Source organism: Stigmatopora nigra, chromosome 12 (genome assembly GCF_051989575.1).
Source record: "Stigmatopora nigra isolate UIUO_SnigA chromosome 12, RoL_Snig_1.1, whole genome shotgun sequence".
Classification (NCBI taxonomy): Eukaryota; Metazoa; Chordata; class Actinopteri; order Syngnathiformes; family Syngnathidae; genus Stigmatopora; species Stigmatopora nigra.
The window spans coordinates 13820079-13840584 of record NC_135519.1 but is presented as its reverse complement, the minus strand read 5'-3'; the positions used below and the strand labels follow the sequence as shown (position 1 = coordinate 13840584).

Genomic DNA, 20506 nt, shown 5'->3' with positions numbered 1-20506 from the left:
CAGCTGCTTATTTATTATTTCAACCAAAAACAATGGCGTAAAGTTCGATTCTGATCAATTTTGAACCGATATGACAATCAGGCAGTTTAATCCCGCATTATATCGCGAAATATATCTATTTTTAAACAACATCGGGCCAGTTTGTGTGTTTTTTTTCCCGTTAAAGACATTTTTGTGTCTTCATTCTCCGTCCGATGGAATTCAGCGAGAAAAAAGGGAAAGGGAAGAAAGCCTTTGGTGGCGCCTGATTGATGAAATGTTATGTTTGGCCAGGAAATGAAAGTTGGCCTCGCAAATGGGTGTTGAGAGAAGCCCTTGTCAAAAGCCACCCTACTTTCTCCCACACACTTTATTTGCTGTCATTCCGCAGAGAACATGTGGTAACCATCAGATGCTATCGACTTAGAGCGCCACCATCGCACGCAGCGGATAAAAAAAGACGTATGCCTTTCGCGTTAGCGTAGTCGACGCAAAATCGGATTTGGGCCCGATCGGGAGATTACGAGGGTTGGATTGATGATGGAGTTGAGGTCACGGCGCCCTCTCAATTCTTACGGAAAGTTGCGGTCATTCAAACTTTTAATTTGGCTCTTTCAAACTGGGGCTAGCTTGCGCGGTTTAGCGTGAACTGGCCTTGCTTTTCATTTGTCCAAATCTCCCTGACTGCATGTTGTGTGGGTGCACGTTCTGTACTTTGCATCCAACGTATTTCTATTCAATGTGTATGTATTTTCTGCTGTGTTTTATTGGGAGGTTTTCGTACAAAATTGGGCCAAATTTGACCAATTTTAGAGGGTTTATTTTGATAGTCGTGTGAGGACTGTGGAACGAATTAGACAATTTACGTATAAAGTGCACCTCTACTTACGAATTTTTCAAGTTACGTAAAAAATCTTGGAACCAATCCATTTTTTAAATAGAAATACGACTGTATTTAAAAGTGGAATAATCTTAGCCATGAATCTCTACTCGTTTTAAACATGAAATATATTTGAGTCCATTTTAAATCTTAATTGGCTTTCTTCCGATCTTAATTTTAACTCCAAATGTAAGCAAACTGGCAATAATGACAAGCAGCGGTCGTGCCAAACACGAACCGTCTGCAGACCGGCGTCTTTTCATCAGGCTTGTTTTCATTTGACGACGCTAGCGACATTTGCGCTCCATCACGACAATGAGGACGGAATATGACTCAAACAAGTTTCCCGTCCCTGATTGCGCTGGCGAGTTCTGGTGAAAGACTCTTGTTTAGACTTGACGTCAAGAAGGGGGCCCCCAAATGTCTTTGAACATCCTTAGCGGCGCTCTGGTGTAGAAATGCGTGTCTTTGTCAACATCCATTGGGCTCACGCGGGGGTTGCTTTGACTTTTATATTGAGACCGGCTGACGGGCTAACGGGCTAACCGCTGCGGGTCACCCGAATATCATCACTGGTTGTTTCGAAAAACCCAAAAGTCCTGAGACAAAAGTGGACACGCATTGTCTCTCTCGTGTTTGTCACAAAACTTGAAAATGGCGTCCAATTTCTTGGAATAAACGGATATCGCTAGGTTTCATTTTTTCGAGGAACTTTTACCAATGAGCACAAAAGTAGGGCAATCCCGTTCGCCTCATTGTTCGAGTTCCTGTTGCAGTTACTTCGTACATATAGATTGTTTTTCTTATATATTGTTCTCGGAACTGATTGTTTTATTGAATAATGACATATTTTTGTGTATTTTTTTGGCATTATAGTCACTTAATTATTTAAAGTGCAATCAAATCAATTCTTTTGGATTATGTTGTGCTGTAAAAAAATTATAACTGGGCATGTTAACCAGTTGAAATTAAGCAGGAATCATCCTTTTTTAATGCATACTTATTTAAATGTATTGGAAAAAGTAGCGATTCATTATCTTATTTGACTATATATAGTATTGTGTGGCTCCAGTTTTTTTTATCTAGGTCTACAATGTCTTCTGTGTCTAAAATTTCCCTAATACCAGATGAAATTCAGTTCTAATCTAATCTAATAACATCCAAATATGCCCCATATTAATTCATAAAAAATAACTAAAGGCTGACTATTATCAGGTTAGCTTTACAAACGAATTAACCCTTATTTATAATGATTATTATTATTATTTTGTAGTTGGTTGGCAGGTCTACTCACATTAAAGTGTGTTCACGTTTCAACTACTTTTCATGACAAGGGAAGGAAAATATTCCCTTTAATGGCAAAAGCGCTATAATTCAATTGCGTCTTTGCTTTGAAGACATTTTTTTGTTGTTTTTTTTGGCTGATGATGTTTGGGAGACATGCCAGTGCCTGCAATGATTTACGCCACCCACTCAAAATATCTCTTTCCCCCCCGTCTTCGTCTCAGGCATATTGTGGTGTGCGGTCACATTACTCTCGAAAGTGTCTCCAACTTCCTCAAAGACTTCCTACACAAGGACAGGGATGATGTCAATGTAGAAATTGTTTTTCTCCATAAGTAAGTTTTCCCGTGGCTACCGACGTCGTCCACCGTGGGGCGACCTATTACGTACTGACAAATGTCTCCGTTGTGTGTGCGGCAGTATTTCCCCTAATCTTGAGCTGGAAGCCTTGTTCAAGCGCCATTTTACACAAGTGGAGTTCTACCAGGGATCGGTTCTCAACCCGCACGACCTGGCGCGAGTCAAGGTACATTTCCGTCTATCGCCGATAAAATCACGGGTCGAACGATTACGGTAATATTTCTACTCTCCCATGTTTTGGACACAGATCGAGTCGGCAGACGCCTGTCTGATCTTGGCCAATAAATACTGTGCAGATCCCGATGCCGAAGATGCCTCCAACATCATGAGGTAGCGCTCACTCACGCCATCTTGTTTTCGGCTTTGTTTTGAGTCTGAAGGCCATGTTTTCTTCTCACCTAGGGTCATCTCCATTAAGAACTACCATCCCAAGATCAGAATAATAACACAGATGCTTCAGTATCACAATAAGGTGAGTCGCCCATAAAAATAGCCTCAAATATCACCGCACGGAGTACTTTACTGATTTCAGTAGATTGGGCCAAGAACTGTAGTCCTCAAATGGGCAAAAAAATAATGCCTACATGGCAACAGGTCTTGGAACCGATTCACTGCCATTAACTAACTATTACCGAACTTTTCAGTAGTATTTACGGCAATAGAAGTGAGTTTAAACATGTAGCGAAAGGTCCGACCTTCAAATGTTCTCTCCCGCTTCCCGCCGTTCAACTTTTTGACGACTTCCCGTTGTTTGTCTCGGCGCGAAGGCCCACCTGCTGAACATCCCCAGCTGGAACTGGAAGGAGGGCGACGACGCCATCTGCCTGGCCGAGCTGAAGGCGGGATTCATCGCTCAGAGCTGCCTGGCTCAAGGCCTGTCCACCATGCTGGCCAACCTCTTCTCCATGAGGTCTTTCATCGAGGTATTGTACTCACTATTTAAACCATGAACATGGCGGTGAATATTGTCAATTAGAGGGGCGGCTTATATGCGAGTAAATACGGCATTTACTCTTGTTTTCTTGCAGATTGAGGAGGACACTTGGCAGAAATATTATCTGGAGGGCGTGGCTAATGAGATGTACACTGAGTATTTGTCCAGTGCCTTCGTGGGCCTCTCCTTTCCCACCATCTGCGAGTAAGTAGCAAAAGTCGGCTTCTGGTTGTTCGTTTTTCGCTGTATGTTTCATATCTGTCTTTGTTTTTCAGACTGTGTTACGTCAAACTGAAACTGTTGCTCATTGCCATCGAGTACAAGTCGGAGCAAAGAGAAAGCAGGTTCGTACATGCTCCTCCCATCAAATTTGATATTGTTTAATTACTTGGGAAAGCTGAGAAAATCCTCTCTAAATTTATTTAGCTTGAAAATGTTGTGTTGTGTTTTTTTAGGTTGTTGGCTATCCAAAATTGGTATTAATATTACTTTTACATATCTTGGGATTCTTCAACAGATGGATGGGACTGTTCTAATAATTAAATTGCTAATTTTCCTTGCTCCATTTTATTGTAGTGGGCCGACAAATAGAATACAATACAATTAGATTAGTTTAGATTAAAATACAATTAGATAAAATGAGTTTTTGATGAGATTCAGATGAGATTTAGATGAGTTTCAGAGGAGATTTTGACAAGATTTAGATGAGATTTAGATAAGAATTTGATGAGATTTAGATGAGATTTTCATGAGATTTAGATCAGATTTAAAGTTTAAATTACTTATCCTGTATTCAGAAAATTTCACTATCAGAATAGCAATAGGAAGAAACTAATGACATATCAAGATAATTTTTTTGTCCTTTCAAACATTTTCTATTTCTTATCTTTTCCCCGATTTGATAAATCTTAAATGTTAAGAGTTTTATTTATTTTTTAGAGGGGCGCAAAATTCTGACACTAATAACTTGGTATCATCGTGTCAAGTGAGGCGATTTTCTTGATCTGCGATTTTGTTCTTGTTTGCAGAAGCCGAAAGCGGTACGCCCCCTGTCTTCCTTCCTTCCTTCCTTCCTCCCCTATCTTACTTCCAAAGTTCGGCCGCTACTTTAACGCTTGTGACTTTGGGAGTTTGCCCTCCCGAGGAAACTCCCCCCTCCCCAAAACGCTTTCTCACCTTCTTTTTTTTCTCCTCCTAACTCTCTTTATTATGTTGCCATTTTTTTTATGGTGTCCCTTTGTCCACAATGCATTAACTTCTTTGCAGGCAGACATAGAGAGGAAGGAACTATTATTATGAGATGAATTGGATCTGTTTGTAGGAGTGCTGTTTTCTTGTCTTTGCTGTTGTCGCTGTATTGCAGGCCAAACCTTCACTCTTTCTCTCTCTTTCTTCCCATATTTACCACTTCTTTAATTTAGTTTTTTTTGGCCATGACCAGACCCTTTCGCTTACTTGATTTCTCTCACTTTCCTTCTTTTTATTCCGATTCCATGACCGTATTTTCCGGATTAGAAGTTGCACCTTTTATGTCACTATGGAACTAATACTCGAATGTGGGTTATATAAGTTTTTAAAATGTTTTTACATTCTTTTTCTGTCTCTCTGGCCTACGACAGCTCATTACAATAATACCTCGTCTATTGTGGTTAACAGGTTCCGAGACCTCCTGCAATAGGTGAACACACCGTGTATTTATGGTGTTGGTTTAAAACTATATTGAATTCTAAAGTAATAGCTCCTTTATCGCAGTTAACAGGTTTCAGGACCTGCCACAATTGGTCAATAACCGCAATGTAGGCACATTTTAGTGTATTTGATATTATTTGGAATTTTAAAACTCTCTGTATACTAAATACTGAAGATAGAAGCCACTCAAGTGTCCAATGAAATAATCTCCATTGGCCATTTGTTGTTTATTTCCGGCCATTTCAGGCTATAGTATCTAACTTTTGATAGTGGCGAGGTATTACTGCACATTGGTTTCTTTTACGCTATAGTTATTTTATTACAGTAACAGACTGTTGTTATCGAATTTGACTCTTGTTATGTTTCTTAATAAGATTCCAAAATGCCCTCCCAAAAAGTGATTTAAACTTCACTCATATTTTCCTCTGGCTGAAGCGACTTATACTCAGGTGCGACTTATACTCAGGTGCGACTTATACTCAGGTGCTACTTCCAATCCGCCAAATTCGGTATGGGTGTGTACTTTTTACAATCCTATGACCTCAAAAGTCCACTCGATCGAGTGCGGCGTTTCACCCGTACGCCGCCAATCACTCGTTCCCCATCGCGGCACCCCGGAATATCCACCGTGCTAACGACGATAGCATGTCTTGTCCTACTTCACCGGTTTCCATTCACCCAAGGAAAACCGAAAAAAAAAACAAAAGCATGGCCATTTTGGATATCACGACGCATATCCAAAGTGTACAATTGGACCGCCCTCCCTCCCTTCCCATTGGCCTTTGACCTTTGCATCCCATCACCTTCTCCCGTTGTCAACGCTTCCCGTGCTTTAGCATGTATGTGATCCGTGGAAGAAAAGGGGGCGGGGCCGAGGCGTGCCAATCCGTCTGCCGTGTGCGTCTGCGTGTCTTTTTGTGTGTGTTTACGTCTCTCTTGAGTAGATGTCCTCAAGTGAGGTCACTTCCTGTCAGTTTGGTGTTTAAGAAACAATCCAACTGCACAGAAGTTACTGCAAGCGTCTTGCATCTACGTCGCCGTCACCCTTGACCCGTATTGCAGTGACCCCGCCCCCTAATGTCGTCTGGTACCCCCGCATGACCTAAATATCAAACCTTGACGCAAATCGGCTGCCTTGTTGCCCGCAAATTTGAGGTTTGGAGAATTTTGATGGTTTTGGGAGTCCACTGGGCTCAAAATCTTAAATTTGGGGCAACAAGGTATGTGGAATTGTCTTAATGGCTTTCATTTTTGTTGAGTTTTTTTTTTTTACCACTAATGAGCATGCTTGTTTTTCCGCGGGGGCTATTCAATCTCAGCCAATTCCGACTCCAAATGGACAATTTTCCTGAGGCGTGGATTCAATCGCTCCCTCGATTTTTGTCCTTTGGCCCACCATGCCGTTGACAGAGCCCAGATCAAAGACCCGTTACCCCAAAACGCATTTTTAACGCCCGAAAATGTTTCCAAACTTGTTGGGGTCTTTGGTCTGGGCTGGTTTTGTTTTGAAGTGTGACCTTTTCAGGTCAGTGGATTCCGTGTGTTTTTTTTGGTTTTATTTGGTTACACACTCACATCATTGATGCCAGTTGCCCACAGGTAACCATTAATGACCCGTCTGTGTGTGTTTTTGCGTGAGTTTAAATCAGGTGTTTGTGTGTGTGATGTTTCCAATTCTCGTCAGTCTAATTAATGGGGAATGATACAGCCATTTTTAAGTACAAGAACATTGCACACTTGACATCAAAACATCGTGTTGGGTTCTCACATTTTTGATGGCAGTTCAGTAAACGTTCACCCAAAGCCATTCAAGGCGATGCTGTTCATTCCCTTGCATCTCCCCGTCCGCCAATAACCCAAATTAACGGTAGACGACGGTTTTCTATGCAATTTTAGCCAGTAGTTTAACGAACACGCATTTCCGTTGTCATCCGGGTTGTCCAATTCTTCCCGTACTGACGACTTTAATAGTTCAGGAGGGCTGGCTTTTTAAAGTTTTTTTGTAGTACTGGCTATGAATCGTCACTTTTGGGGCTTTTTTGTTCTTTTAAACACAAGTTAAACTCGCGTCTTAGATTGTCAAGTTTGACATCTTTCATTTTTATTGAACGTTATGGAGAGTTAAAAGTATATGCAGTCTTACTATACTATGTCATCTTTAATAGATACAAATTTCTTGCACTGTGTAGATTGTTTTGTTTTTTAACACTGTGTTGTGATGATTAGCTCTTCAAGATCCATATTTAATAACACAGATGGCCTAACTCATAATCAAATAGTGTCCAAATGTGAATCTCGGGGTATAAAACACACGTAAAAATCATAACAATGCCAGGAGAGCAAACAAGTAAATAGTTAAAGTGTCAGTTCTCCATTGAGTTTAAATCTGAGGATCTGACGGAAGCTCATATGTACCATTCCTCTTGATTAGCACGTGGCGTCGGTGTTTAGCGGCCATATTCAATAACCGTCCCGTGTCCTTTTGTGTCCTTTCCCGCAGCATCCTCATCAATCCGGGCAACCACGTCAAGATGCAGGAAGGAACGCTGGGATTTTTTATCGCCAGCGACGCCAAGGAAGTCAAGAGGTGAACACCCGCACGCCACATTTCCTTCAAAAAACTTTATCTAAAGTCATGTTTTGATGTTTTCCAGAGCTTTTTTCTACTGCAAAGCTTGTCACGACGACATCACCGACCCCAAAAGGATCAAAAAGTGTGGCTGCAAACGACGTGAGTAATTGGGCCTCCAAGCCATTTTTCCCACAACATTTCCCGCATTTTAACCGTCCCCCTCAATACTCTGGCAAATTTATTTAAAGGTAAATAAACGGAAAATTATGGACAGCGCGGCATCCGGTATGACTTCAATTTTTGTATATATTGTTCCCAAACTTAAAGCTATTTATTTAATTTATCCATTGTGTCACTCCTCTATTAGGTTTTCACATATTTTTGGTAATAATGAAAGAATTTGGCAGGTTTATCTCGCTAAATTAAAACTTTATTGACACTTTATGCAATACTGAATAATATGATGTCTTCTGGAAATGATATCCTCCATTTCAAGGAAATATTTCTCCAAAAGGTCTGTAATAATTCCCCAAAATAATTCCAAAAAGCGTAACGCTTGTAAAAATTGCTCCCATTTTCTTTCCTCTTGTTCTAATTTCCTTTCTTCCTTCTCGTGTTTCTTTTTGACCTTTTTGACACGTTCTGTCTGATGTATTTCCTTCCCTTGCTGCCATTGGAAAACGCCACTTAATTTAAACTACTCGCTCCTAGTGATTTATTGTGAGTAACCAAAAACCAACAACAACAACAAATGGTTGCAAAGTCTTTTCTTTTTGTCTTTTTTGAAATCCTCCTCCTGTTCCTCAGCAAATAGCAGCACACTGTAGTATCTATGTTGCATGTACCGATGTAGCTTCTGCATCCCACTCCTCGCCTCTCATTTCGACACTGTGCTCAGACCGGCAGAAACCAAGCTAGCCCGCTAGCCATCTAGCCTCCCCATCCCTTCTCCAGCCAGCAAACCAGCCCTCCCATCCCTTTTCCATTTGAATAGGCTTTAAACATACCTACCGTATTCGCCCTGAATATAAGACGATGGTTTTTTTGCATTGAAAATAGACTGAAAAAGTGTCGTCTTACATTCAGGGTCTAGACTTTATAGACACTCACAATGAAGATATCTTTAAAATGAATGCTAAATACTATTTTGTTGTTTTTATCTCGGTAGATTGGTTCATTTCAGTTTCAAAAAGCAAAAAGCTGTTTTTTGAAAATGTGATGGCACTTTAGTTTACATATTTGAGTAATGCAGATAGTTTTTGCATGCTTAGAATGAAGCAAAATTATGTTTTCTTTTTAGTTCAATGATTGAAAGTGTACTTGACGCTTGAATAATGTTAAAATAAGGACAGATTTGAGGGTCAAATTCCAATTTAGGACATCCTGAACATAGAAGTCCCAAGTATTTTCCTGAAGGGTATAATTTTATTCATTTTACAGTACTAGTTCAATGCTGACCTGCTTCTGTTTCGCTTAAAACCCATTCAAAATAGGACTAACCCAATTTCTAGGCCCAAATTCTACTTGCTGCCATCCAAACAGTAAAAATCCTATCACCGGAAGCCCTTTAAACCCCTCCCACGACAACCAAAACTTTGCGTTTCCGTTCCGATCCCCGAAGCCGAAGTCCAAGTCGTATTTACGAGAAGTCCGAAGACATTGTCGGCGTCTTTGTGTGGTGTTGTCCATCGCTCCACAGCCACTTACCATGTGTCAATTCCCATTGGAACATACCATACATATGTGGACGGTGGTCCCAGTCAATCCTGACTTAAACACACACCCCCCCCCCACCCCACCCCGAGTGAAAACTCTGAAGTGCCAAAGTTCCAGCATGAGCCTGGCCGCTCTTGTCCGCCACCCCCCCCTTCCTCTGTCCAACTGCTTCACGACTGAACAGTTATGTTTGCACCCGCTCAACGTGGGGTTTCTGCATGTTCTGGAAGCCATGGCGCATGCACGGACGGCCCGGATTACGGAACCACCCCTCAGCCGTCTTTCCCATTCTCTCGTGGGCTCGACGCGGGTCAAAGACGAGGCGGGCCAATGAGAGAATGGCAAGCGGGGACCAGCAAGTAGAGACGCTACTCAGGGGACTTCACTCCTCGGCTTTGGAGGCCATCAAACGCTAGTTAGGCTACCACGGTTTTACAAAAACTGGTGACCACAGTACTTGGACGTTTGGTCGCCTGGACGTTTGTTCACCCAGACGTTTGGTCGCCCGGACGTTTGGTCCGACACTGTTTTTTTCTTAAAGACGGCCTACTTCTGCCAGATTCAGGAACTGTTTGTCTATAAAACAAACATCAAGGCCACATACTGCAACTAATGACCAGATAAAGACAGGCGTTTTGATCAGGAAGAACTTAGCAATATATCCCTACATTCTAGCGGGAATGTATATTTTGAATATATCACAAATGGGACTATATTTTTGGAATATATGTTGACGGGTAAAGTGGTATGATCAAAACCTTAAAAGTTAAGTATTTCAGACAGTTTTTCGTAAAGTGTTATGTTCAAATCGTTAAAATTTCCGTAATTCATCATTCAGACAGGTTTACGTTTATTTAATGACACTATACAAAGGTTCGAATCCGATTTATTCAGATTAAGAAGGGTTTGAAACGACAACGACTTAAGAGTGAAGCTTCCCTTTGGGCGCAAAGCAACAAAAGTGTACGTTTTGCGCAAGTGACGCATGCTCGGCCTCTAGAATAGCGAATGCCTTTTTGGGAGCGAGCGCCGCTGCATGATGGGACACAGGTACGTCCGCCGCTCTTCTGAGACCCGCCCCTTTGCGGGATGTCACTGTAAAAATGGATGATAAGTTTGCTGCTGACATTGCTCGTGCCTTTCCTCCCAACCCCCGAATGCTTCCCCATCCCTGATCCTCACCCCCTTACCCCAAATTGTACGGGTTTGCCTTTTTGATCTGTTTGGGCCTTAGTGTGTCGCTTGAGCCCCTCAGAACTGGATTGGTACGTTTGTGAGGGAAAACGCCAAAAGTCACGATAACGGTTAGTCGCCAATTCATACCTGTCAACTTGGAATTTTGCGAACGATATTTCAAGAGAATTTAACGGCTATGGAGTAACATGGTGGTAAAATAAATACGTGAAGATGACTATTGTAATGTGTAATCATTGCCAACAAAACTAAAAACAAAAAAAAAGAACAAAAAAGATATTTCCCAGTCTCGTAAACTGTATCTCTAATGTGGTGTGTTTAAGGACATCATGTAAAACACAACATTTCGCACATAAGCTCTATTTATAGTTGTGACAGTATGATATTTTTTTCTGATTTTTAGCAATACATAGCTAAAATTGAACTTTATAGATATTTCTAATTGAACATTGTTTCAAGATTTGTTTAATTTTTTTAGTCGTAAATAGCTAACGTTGAACTTTATAGATATTTCTGAACTCTAATTGAACATTGTTTCAAGAAATTAATGAATTAATGAGTTTAGTATACAAAATTATGACTAAAAAAGTCATGTTAATGTATACTGCATACAAACGCTTCAATTGTAAATGTGTAAAGTATCTAAGTAATACGTTAATTAGCCACGTGACGTATATTCCGGACTATAAATGACACATTATTGGCTTTTGGCTGCCTCAGGTTGACGGGTATGTCATTTCTAACAACATTGTGACCCAATCGTAAGTATTTTTCTGGCATCCGTGAGGCTCAAGCGCGCACCAAGTCCCGTCGCATTCCGATGTCGCGACCTTCCGACGAGCTCCCTGGATGACAATTTTTCTCCTCTTGGCATTAACCTGCTGCTTCTCCTCTCCTCTCATCCTGACACGTGACTGTAGCCAAGATGTCCGTCTACAAGCGAATGAAACTGGCATGTTGTTTTGATTGCGGCCGTTCCGAGCGAGACTGCTCTTGCATGTCAGGCAGTGTACATAGTAACATGGACACCCTTCAGAGGGCCTACCCACTTTCCTCTGTCTCTGTTCATGATTGCGCAACCACGTTACGTGCCTGTAAGTGACACCGCCCAACACATGCCGTTGTTACCTGTTGTCTGTGACCTGTGCTTTCGTCCGCTACACCACCGTAACGTTCGTGTAGCCGTCTTGTGGTCTCGTGACTTTGTGGTATTTGTTTAATTTTTTGGGCCTTCACGTTTTTGTTTTTCGTTTTTGTCAATCACCGCTAGCCAGCTAGCGGTCGCTGTCTTTCTCTCTGTCTGTTTGTCCTTATGCTATTTGCGTAATACGCTAGCAAGCACTTGCGCGTTATGATTTTGGTTTGGTATAGTACTGTATCTTTAAATGTCTGGTTATTTGTTAGACGCTCACTGAGTTGATAGGACGCGGAACCAGAGATTTTCCCATATTCATTCATTTTGCGAAAAACCCTATCGTTGCAAAGGGATTGATGGGCAAAATGGCCGACTCTACTACTCACCAGATAGTCTTATCCATGATTAGATTAGAGCGTTACTTCATTCCGTTATCAAGAACTTTCTTGTTTGCAGTAACAGGACAGACACAAGACACACAAGACAATGTAAACCTAGTTAAAAAAAAAACTGGAGCCACACACATACTACTATCGTAATAATTACTCTCAATGAAACGAGCACTCACGAACAGGCGGAACTCTCAAAAATAGAACATTTGTAAACCTAGATCTGCTTTAAACTGGGCACGATGCAGGAAGAACCATTTAAATTTTAAACAAAGAATCGTGTTTCAGAAATCAGGGTTGGTGGCCTCCATGATACCCACACACTGTAAATTCAGGAAAATTCTTCAAATTAGACTTACTGTCACCTGGAATGATATCTTGACATCTAAATCCAAGATAATTTAGAGATGATAACATTCTCTGTAGTCTGTAGTCCCCATCTCAGCATTAATTATAATTAAAAACAAACAAAGGTCGAGCCTTATACTTCAACGAAAAAACATATACTAGCAGTGTACGGAAACTGAGCCGTTTATGTTTACTGAGTGTTGTTTGCTAGCTAGCAGTCTATATATATATGTCTATATATATAGTGTTTTTCTGTTTTCTTCATTTATTGGTCATCATTTTCTGACCCTCGGTGTATTGTGTTGGTGGGTACGTACGTAGTGCTGTGGTGATGCTGTACTGTACAGTAATCCAAGTGGCTAGCTATAGCATGCTGCATTTCGTCACGCGGTTGTTTGATAAGCATCGCCACTGGCGATTGACTGTTGTGTTGTTGATGATTTTGAATATTCAAGGTAAGGTTTTTATCCATGAAAATTGGATTTGTTTACTCTGAAAATGTAATGTTTTCTTGATGTTGTTCTTACGCGTTAGATTTGGTTCAGTTAACGTTTCAGTTTATATTTTCGTTACTTTTGTCTTTCTTTCATTCTTTTGTTGACTTTTGTTTCTTCTGACTGTCTATCTCCGTGTTTAACAATCTGACCGTCTGAAAGAGAACACTGGCAGAAAACTCCAACTTAGCTTGACAAAGAACAACCTTGTACCCATCCATGTTGCTCTCGACTCGGGTGGAAGTGGTAAATTGTCCGTCAATTAGAAATGGCGGCTTTGGAAGTCTGCACAGATATGGTTTCCTCCTTGGCATTCTCCCGATGTAGTCAGCCTCAGCCTAGATTAATGTCAAACATGTCATGATGAGTTTAGTTTGGCCCCGTGTACTTGGGCACGGCTTTGCTATCCCTAGGTAGCAATTACTAGCCATTACATGGTTACTGATCTCACATCTCCCTGGAGGCCTCTGTAGGATTTCAGGAAAGCCGCCCCTTCCGCCAATCCCCCCCCCCTTAACGGCAAGTCGCTCTGAACAGAGTGAGTTTTAGCAAAGTGGTGCTAGCCAAGTCTGGGATTACTGGATTTCCCTTTACCCTTTCCTGTTTGGCTATACACGACCTGGAAAGACTTTTTTAGACCTGGAGACTTCTTCTGCAGCTTGACTTGAATTCCTTGCTAGCATTCAGGAAGCTAATTTGTCGATAAATGTGCAAATTACTTAAATACGGTTCATTCCCGAAAGCCAGGTGACGTTGCAACCTTAGGTACCAAGTACCCTCTGGAAATTGGGGACAAAAAAACCCATCTTTTTACACTCTTTAAGACCTTACTGCCAAAAATTGAGTTGCAAATGGTTGGAGTATTTTCTGCTATTCAGCGACCTTCCATCGGGGGCGCCCAAACCCGCATTTTCCCTCCCCCTGTACATCCGCATCTCACCAGCAGAGACCTTTATCTCTCTTGACACCGAAATTATGTTTTCATTTCCCTGGCCTTGTTGCTCGCTCCCCAAACTTAGCCTGACAGCTCCCGTCCACCAGGCAGATCGGAACACCCCCCAGCCCCCCAAGTCTCCGCCCCCGGTGGTCCCGAACAGCCTCGCCGCGCTAGTCGGCTAGCGTCCGGGGCGCTGGCAAATTACTAGAGACAGATGCCAGGGCCGTTGTGGGTCGCGGCACGAGGATCCGTGTCGGGGGCCGGCCTTGGGCGATCGGCGTGACCTTTAGCGATGCAAGAAACTCCGAGTCCAGAGTGTCAGCGGTGTCCAGACGAGTTAAAGTGCCCACGATGTTTGTGAATCATTGCGATGAAGCATTTGGATGACAGACAGGAGGCTAATTACGAATGCTAACTAGGAGTAACGGAACTGAGACAGATCCGGAATTCGATGTTATTAATCCAGACCCCGTTTACTCGTTACTGTATCCAACGTTTATGCCGGTCTTTTACTTTTCTTCCAATAGGGGGCAGTGTTTAAGTAGTCTGCCACTAAAATAATTAGCGATAGGCATTCTAATCCAAGATCTGCATCGGATTGAGTCACTTTAAAGTAGTAGGAACACAAATTTGGGTGTCCTTGAAACCGATTCCATGGCATTGATCCTATTTCCACTCATAATCTGTCATTTCAAAAATGTTCCATTGAGCTTTTGACATGTCTTTGCAAATGTACTGCCTTCAAGCACAGTTCCTTCCCATTTTTGTGTGCCGCCAAAGGCCGTATTTTCCTCCTTTGTTCAACCCCATTTTGCCATTTCCCATTCCCCCTTCCATTGCTCCAATGTATTTGTGACCTCATTTCCATGCCACCTTCTTACCTCCATGTCTCTTATTTCCCCAATGTATGCTTGACGGCACCCTTTCTCCCCCCGTGTGACCTGCCACTTGTCTTTGCATTCTCCTCAGCCAAATATAAGTATAATGGATATGTCAGACCACGTAAGTGTTTTTCCGTCCTTCCCCGTTCTACTCTATCTATCGGCCCTCCTTTTAATGTACGTAACACGATTAGTAGCCATGGTTTCCTCCTTCCCGTCCACTCTCCCCTTAGCACGTAACCTTGTCGTCTTGTGACTTGAACACTAAATGTCTCTCCTAACAGTGTTGCCGTCACCGTAACTGACAACACTGTTGTGCCTAATTCCGTCCTGAAAATGTGGTGGATTTTGACCCTCGATTGTGATTTTTCCAAGGGAATAAAACGAGTTATTCCTCGTGTTTTTGTTCCACTTCCAACTTTGTGTTGAATATAACCACTTGGCGTCCCTTGAACTATTTCCTTTTTTTTGCATTGTGCTGCGTGTAGCAGCAGATGGCGCTACAACACCAGGGAACAGTGGAAACCAAAAAGAGACTGGCGTTCGATTCAAAGCTGATTGCAGTTTAGGTAAATCATTGTTACTTCTGGTTAAGAACATCGATAGTGTGTTGCCACATGCCATATATAATAAGTTTATGTTTGATTTCATGTGACGTTTTGCCGTTTAAGGTGTTTGTTTACCCCGAAACGCACCGTTAGCATAGTGGCCTTGACATCCTATGGGAAGGAACGCTAACATTTTGTCGCCCCGACGCAATGCGGACCGAAAGAAATGGCTGGCTGGTGCGCCGTAAAGACGAAAGCCCGCCTTCCCCCCATCGCACGGTTTCCCTGGGCACGCCGCGATTAGCATTTGGGGAAGGGACAGTTGCCGTCTGCCTTGTTCAGAAAGCACAGCGGAGCTGCCAGGGCGGCTCAGCGCGCTCTAACGTTGTCCGTGTTTGACAAGGGCCAGATGAATCCAGGAGCTATCGGTGGCGCCCCGTAAACCGAGGAGGCAGCTGACTGCTGGGATAAACGTCTGTTTATCGCCCGGGGCCACCCGAGCGTGCTCCGTCCTCCAAAAGGACCGACCGAACACAAAAAGCACCCTCCCACCCGAGGCCCATTTTCCCCAGCGTGGATTTGACTCGTGTCGCCGCCTTGGCTTTGGCGGACAGAGTCTTGATCCTTTACGAACACGCCATAGTCTGAGCCGGGTGGGACGAATTATTACATTGATTTAACAAAAGGGAGGCCATGAGACAAGAGAGGACTAAACCGAGCTTAAAAACTAAACACAAGACCAGAGTTTTCTTGATTTTGGTTTCCCACAACGTAGTCTCCCATGTCTACACAGTCTAGCCATTATCTCGATAGACTACGTAAACAGACCGTTTTTTTGTCTTGCAGCAAAAGCTAATGATATAAGTATAATTAAAAGAAAATAAATCTCAAATTGGCTTGTTTTCAAACCAATCCGCCATTTCTCAATTAACAACCAGTGCTTATACGCGCGTATTTTAGTGATTTTCGTCCGGTTTGCGGCGCCCTTTTAATCCAAAGTGGACCTTTACCCGTCTTTAATGCTTTTAAGTGTGCACAATCATCAATTATGAGTTGACTTTGCTTGTGCTGACACGACAAAACATCTGAAGGGATTCACCCGTCGTCTTAAGCCAAGTGGCGTTTCTCCTCTGCTTTGTTCCTGCCACGTAATTAATTCATGTTTGTCACAAACACGGCAAATGTCCACACCCGCGGGCAGACGACAAAAAACCGTGAGGGACGTGAAACGACAAAGACGTGGTGACGGCGTTTTTATTCTACGCTCAGTTTAGCCCCAAATAAATGCCTCGTACTTCAGCTAAGCCATTTTTTTTAGTAGCGTGAGCCTCATTACAAATTTAAACGGCTTAAAAACCCGGTTACAGTTTAGCAAGTCACGTAAATGTGTTCATCTTCTAATTACTTACCTTAACGTAATTCCGGTGGCTTTTCTCACCCTTTTGTATTCTTGATTGTTTGACAGTAACGGATGACTTTAGAGCGTCTTTTCCCAAACGATTGGTAAAACCCAGCGGCTGCTCTTCCACCATCACCACCACCTCCACCACCACCTCCGCCTCAAACGCTTTCTCGTCCAACGCCCCGCAAAGCATCCGCCGGAACGCCTCGGTTAAGCCGGGCGTCGCCGCCGCCGTCGCCGTCCCCCTCGTTAATAACCGTAAAGGAAGCCTCCTTCCGGCGGGGCCCACCCCGTCGGCCCGCCTTTCCAAACTGCGGCTCAGTATCTCGGTGCCAGAAGACGCCCGGTCCTTGGCGGAGAGCCGGCTCAACCGGGCCCGCAGTCTGCCGGTGAAATACCGCTACCACCCCCGTAATGCCGTGCTGCACAGTCACAGTAGCCGCTGTAGGTCGCAGCCCAGAGCGGGACGCATCAGTCGGTAGCCTGCCTGTGTGGTTTGTCGCATGATGGCTGCCTCTGCCGACCCTTTGCACGGATTTGCGACAAAACGTAGACTCCGTTTCCAAGGGGACTCGGCTAGAAAGGACGCCGCTTGCAGCTCGGACAGAAACGTCTCGAGCTAGATTGATTCTTACGCAATCTTACCGTAGCTGCAAGTGGCGTCTTCTAGCTTTAAGGACGCTAACTTTGCCAGCTAGGAAAACATCACCCTCGGAGCGAGTTGTGGCGCTTCCTACTGGTGGATTCCATCATGACTGCACACCGTAACCTGAAAACATTTCATCCTGCTTGGCACTAGCGCTTGGTTGCCATCTAACGTAGTCCTTCAGCGCTAACGAGAGTCCTTGTTGCAACGATTGTTGAGATTAGCATTGGCGGATGACACAAAGAAGGTCAAAATAGCGTATCTTTCCACCAATGGAATTAAAAAATGTGTCTGTTTGGGATTGCTAGGCGTTCTTTGTGTCCTCTGGTCTGAACTAATATCGTGTGACGTTATTGATTTCTACCCAAAGGACTAACGTGGGTGTCTTGTAAAAACAGTACTAGTGAACATCAGACTAGTTTCCCTATCTATTCAGCCTGGCAAACAAAATTGATAAAATTTCCAAGCTAGTTCTGACCTTGTGTTATTTGTTCCCACGAGCTGCTTCTGACATCTAGCATCCACTAATTTCTACCTCGTTGGCTTGTCCTTGATAACCTGTGTAAAGTGTTCTCTTGGCATGGAGGTAGACCAGTAGAAGAGCCATTTTTTAGTGCGCTAGAACTGGAATCATGGGCCGGATAGGCTTTTTTAGTGAGCTACGCCAAAACAAGCTAGCGTAAATTCCATCTCCATCACCACTATTTGCTGTATCTCATTGTCCACGCTTTTGTCCACCATCACAAATGGCAATTAATGGCATAGGTAGGCATGGTGACTCTGATGCAGACTGCTAAAGATCTCAAAACTGAACTAGCCAAGATGTCCATTGAAAGACCGATCAAAGCAAGGCCCTACGTACTTTCAGATCACATCAATTGGTTTTTCTCCAAGGTTTTCTCCTGCCTTAAAGACTCCCCCCGCCCCGTTACTAATGGTCATTTCTCTCTTGCTTTCTTCCAGTGATTAATTTCCCGTTTTTGTTTGCGTTCTCTTTTTCTTGTGTTGGCTAGGATGGCGTGTCGATGTTTTATCTGTTGATTTTTATGTCAGGTCCAGATCGTTCGCCCTTCATATCCTTCAGTCCGTCTCCGTTCTGACCCTGTACGCGTGTCTTTACAGTCGAAGACGAACACCCGTCCACGCTCTCGCCCAAAAAAAAGCAGCGCAACGGAGGGATGCGGAACTCGCCCAACTGCTCACCCAAAATGATGAGGTAAGAAACGCCCGCCTTGACGGAAAGATGCTGGGCGCTAACGCTAACCCGATAGCTCGAGGCTCCTCCGTCAGCCGCTAATAATATTCCCTGGCAAAGACGCGTACTGCGCCTTTAAATTCCCAGCTGTCACCTCCTCCGGTCGGGTCTTTGTGTCGTCCTTAAACAATGCTGACGCTAATGACACTGGCGACCAATCAGAAGGACCTGCACGGTTACTCTGCCCCGAGGCTCCCTCTCTTTGGCGGGAACCCCTAACGGCGAGTAGCGTTGGCGGTACTTAACGGCCGTATGCGACTTGTACGGCCACGATCAAATATGAATTGGAATATTACCTTCCTTTTATCCTGTCCCGGGATATTAAATTACTCTTAATTGATTTTGAAAGATGAAAAGGGGGGAGGGGTTGGCGGTACGAGGCGGGGAAGTGGCGAATAACAAAGGGTAGGAACTTAGATGTGCCGCCGGCTATTTCTTAATCTAAAAGTTTTGGGATTTGATGGGTAGGCCTGGACCAAAGATGTCCCAGATCATTGGAAACAGGGTTTTTAGAGTATCGAATGGGGGGTAAAAGTATTTAAAATGTAGAATTCATTTTCAAGTACCACCTGATTGGCTGAAATTGATGGTGAAGAACATCCATTGACTTTATAGTGAGAATTAGATTTTAGTCTTTGGACTTTTAATTAGTTTTTTGTCTTTGGACTCAAAAGTGAAAATTAGATTTAGTTTTGGGATTTTAAAGTGAAAATTAGATTTTAGTCTTCAGACTTTTAAGTAAGAATTTGATATGAGTCTTCATACTTTAAAGTGAGAATATGATTTTAGTCTTCTGACTTTAAATGAAACACATCCAAAATTAACCCAGACTTTGGTTTTCAAGCCATCCAACTTTTTTGTAAAAACTTGAACTTTCCAAGAGTTCTCACCATCACTTGATTTCCCTTCCATTTTTCTTTGTACAATCTTATTTATCGGTTTTCCTCCCCGAGGCGGCAACACCATCCACTCCCACTGCACTGTGGAATCCATATTTTTTCCCTGCTAAAAAATAAACAAATCCTCCTAATAATCAGGAGCCTACTTGAGGTCCTCCCCCTCAGTTCTCCATCAAACGAACCCTAATTACGCCGCCGCGTTTGCTCAAAGCGTTAGGCCGACGTTGGTGCTTTGGTGAAACCGCTTGGCAGCTCACCAGCAAAGTGTGTTTAGTTTTCCCAAATGTAAACGGCAAGCCCTTTATCCCTCTTTTGGCTTTTAAGCCATTCCCTCTTTCGCCATGACATTCCTGACGGGTCCTCGCCGCGGGTGTAGGTGTATTCTCCCGGTCTTAGCCCACGCCGCAACCTCGAATCGGCCATTGCGGCCTGAACGTAGAACGTTTATATTAAAGGGCGCCGTTTCACCAAGCGTTTTTTTATGCGCAATGAAAAGTGATTGTTTGAGGTAGCCTTAGGGATGTTTTATTCTACAAGCGAGGAGAGAGGAGGAGGAGCGGCGGCAGGATGCGGGGGGGGGAAAGAGAGAGAACTAGCATACGTACGTAGCATACCGGTATGGTTTTATTTTTTTTTTACAGGACTCACCGCCCGCAGGCTTTTGTAAATAAATAATGATCAACAGATTGGCTGTGGGCTTTTGAAAAGCACGCCTTTGTCAGTTTGCATGATTGGGGAACGTTTTCAAAGCTTGGGAGTCTGCTGCCAGGGAGGCTTTTGGGAGTGGGAGGGGGGTGCCGAAGCCGTCCCCGACTCGTGACTGTCGAGCGTTGCGCGATGGAATAACTCAACGGGTTGGTGGGAGGGAGGGAAGCTGACTTGAAGGCAATACTTGTCCTATATAAACTCATGAAATACTGTTGTTCAGCCAGGGGGGATTGTAGGAAGCAGTAGTTGCCAAAAG

The 20506-nt window shown here is 43.4% G+C and overlaps 1 protein-coding gene across 21 annotated transcripts in view; it reads left to right on the top strand.

Moving 5' to 3' along the window:
• The window catches only part of LOC144204938 (calcium-activated potassium channel subunit alpha-1a), a 96316-nt gene that overhangs the window by 57395 nt on the left and 18415 nt on the right, over positions 1-20506 (top strand). For 5 of the 21 annotated variants that reach the window (XM_077728915.1, XM_077728902.1, XM_077728914.1 and 2 more), the window contains exons 10-20: positions 2368-2478; positions 2564-2669; positions 2751-2833; positions 2906-2975; positions 3271-3426; positions 3532-3641; positions 3713-3781; positions 4466-4477; positions 7627-7713; positions 7781-7857; positions 18511-18604. In XM_077728915.1, the coding sequence (XP_077585041.1) occupies positions 2368-2478; positions 2564-2669; positions 2751-2833; positions 2906-2975; positions 3271-3426; positions 3532-3641; positions 3713-3781; positions 4466-4477; positions 7627-7713; positions 7781-7857; positions 18511-18604 (975 nt within the window). Of the gene's footprint in view, positions 1-2367; positions 2479-2563; positions 2670-2750; positions 2834-2905; positions 2976-3270; positions 3427-3531; positions 3642-3712; positions 3782-4465; positions 4478-7626; positions 7714-7780; positions 7858-8409; positions 8419-11528; positions 11703-14880; positions 14914-15280; positions 15362-18510; positions 18605-20506 lie in introns of all 21 variants that reach the window. The other 16 variants (XM_077728904.1, XM_077728916.1, XM_077728903.1 and 13 more) reach the window with 6 other exon arrangements.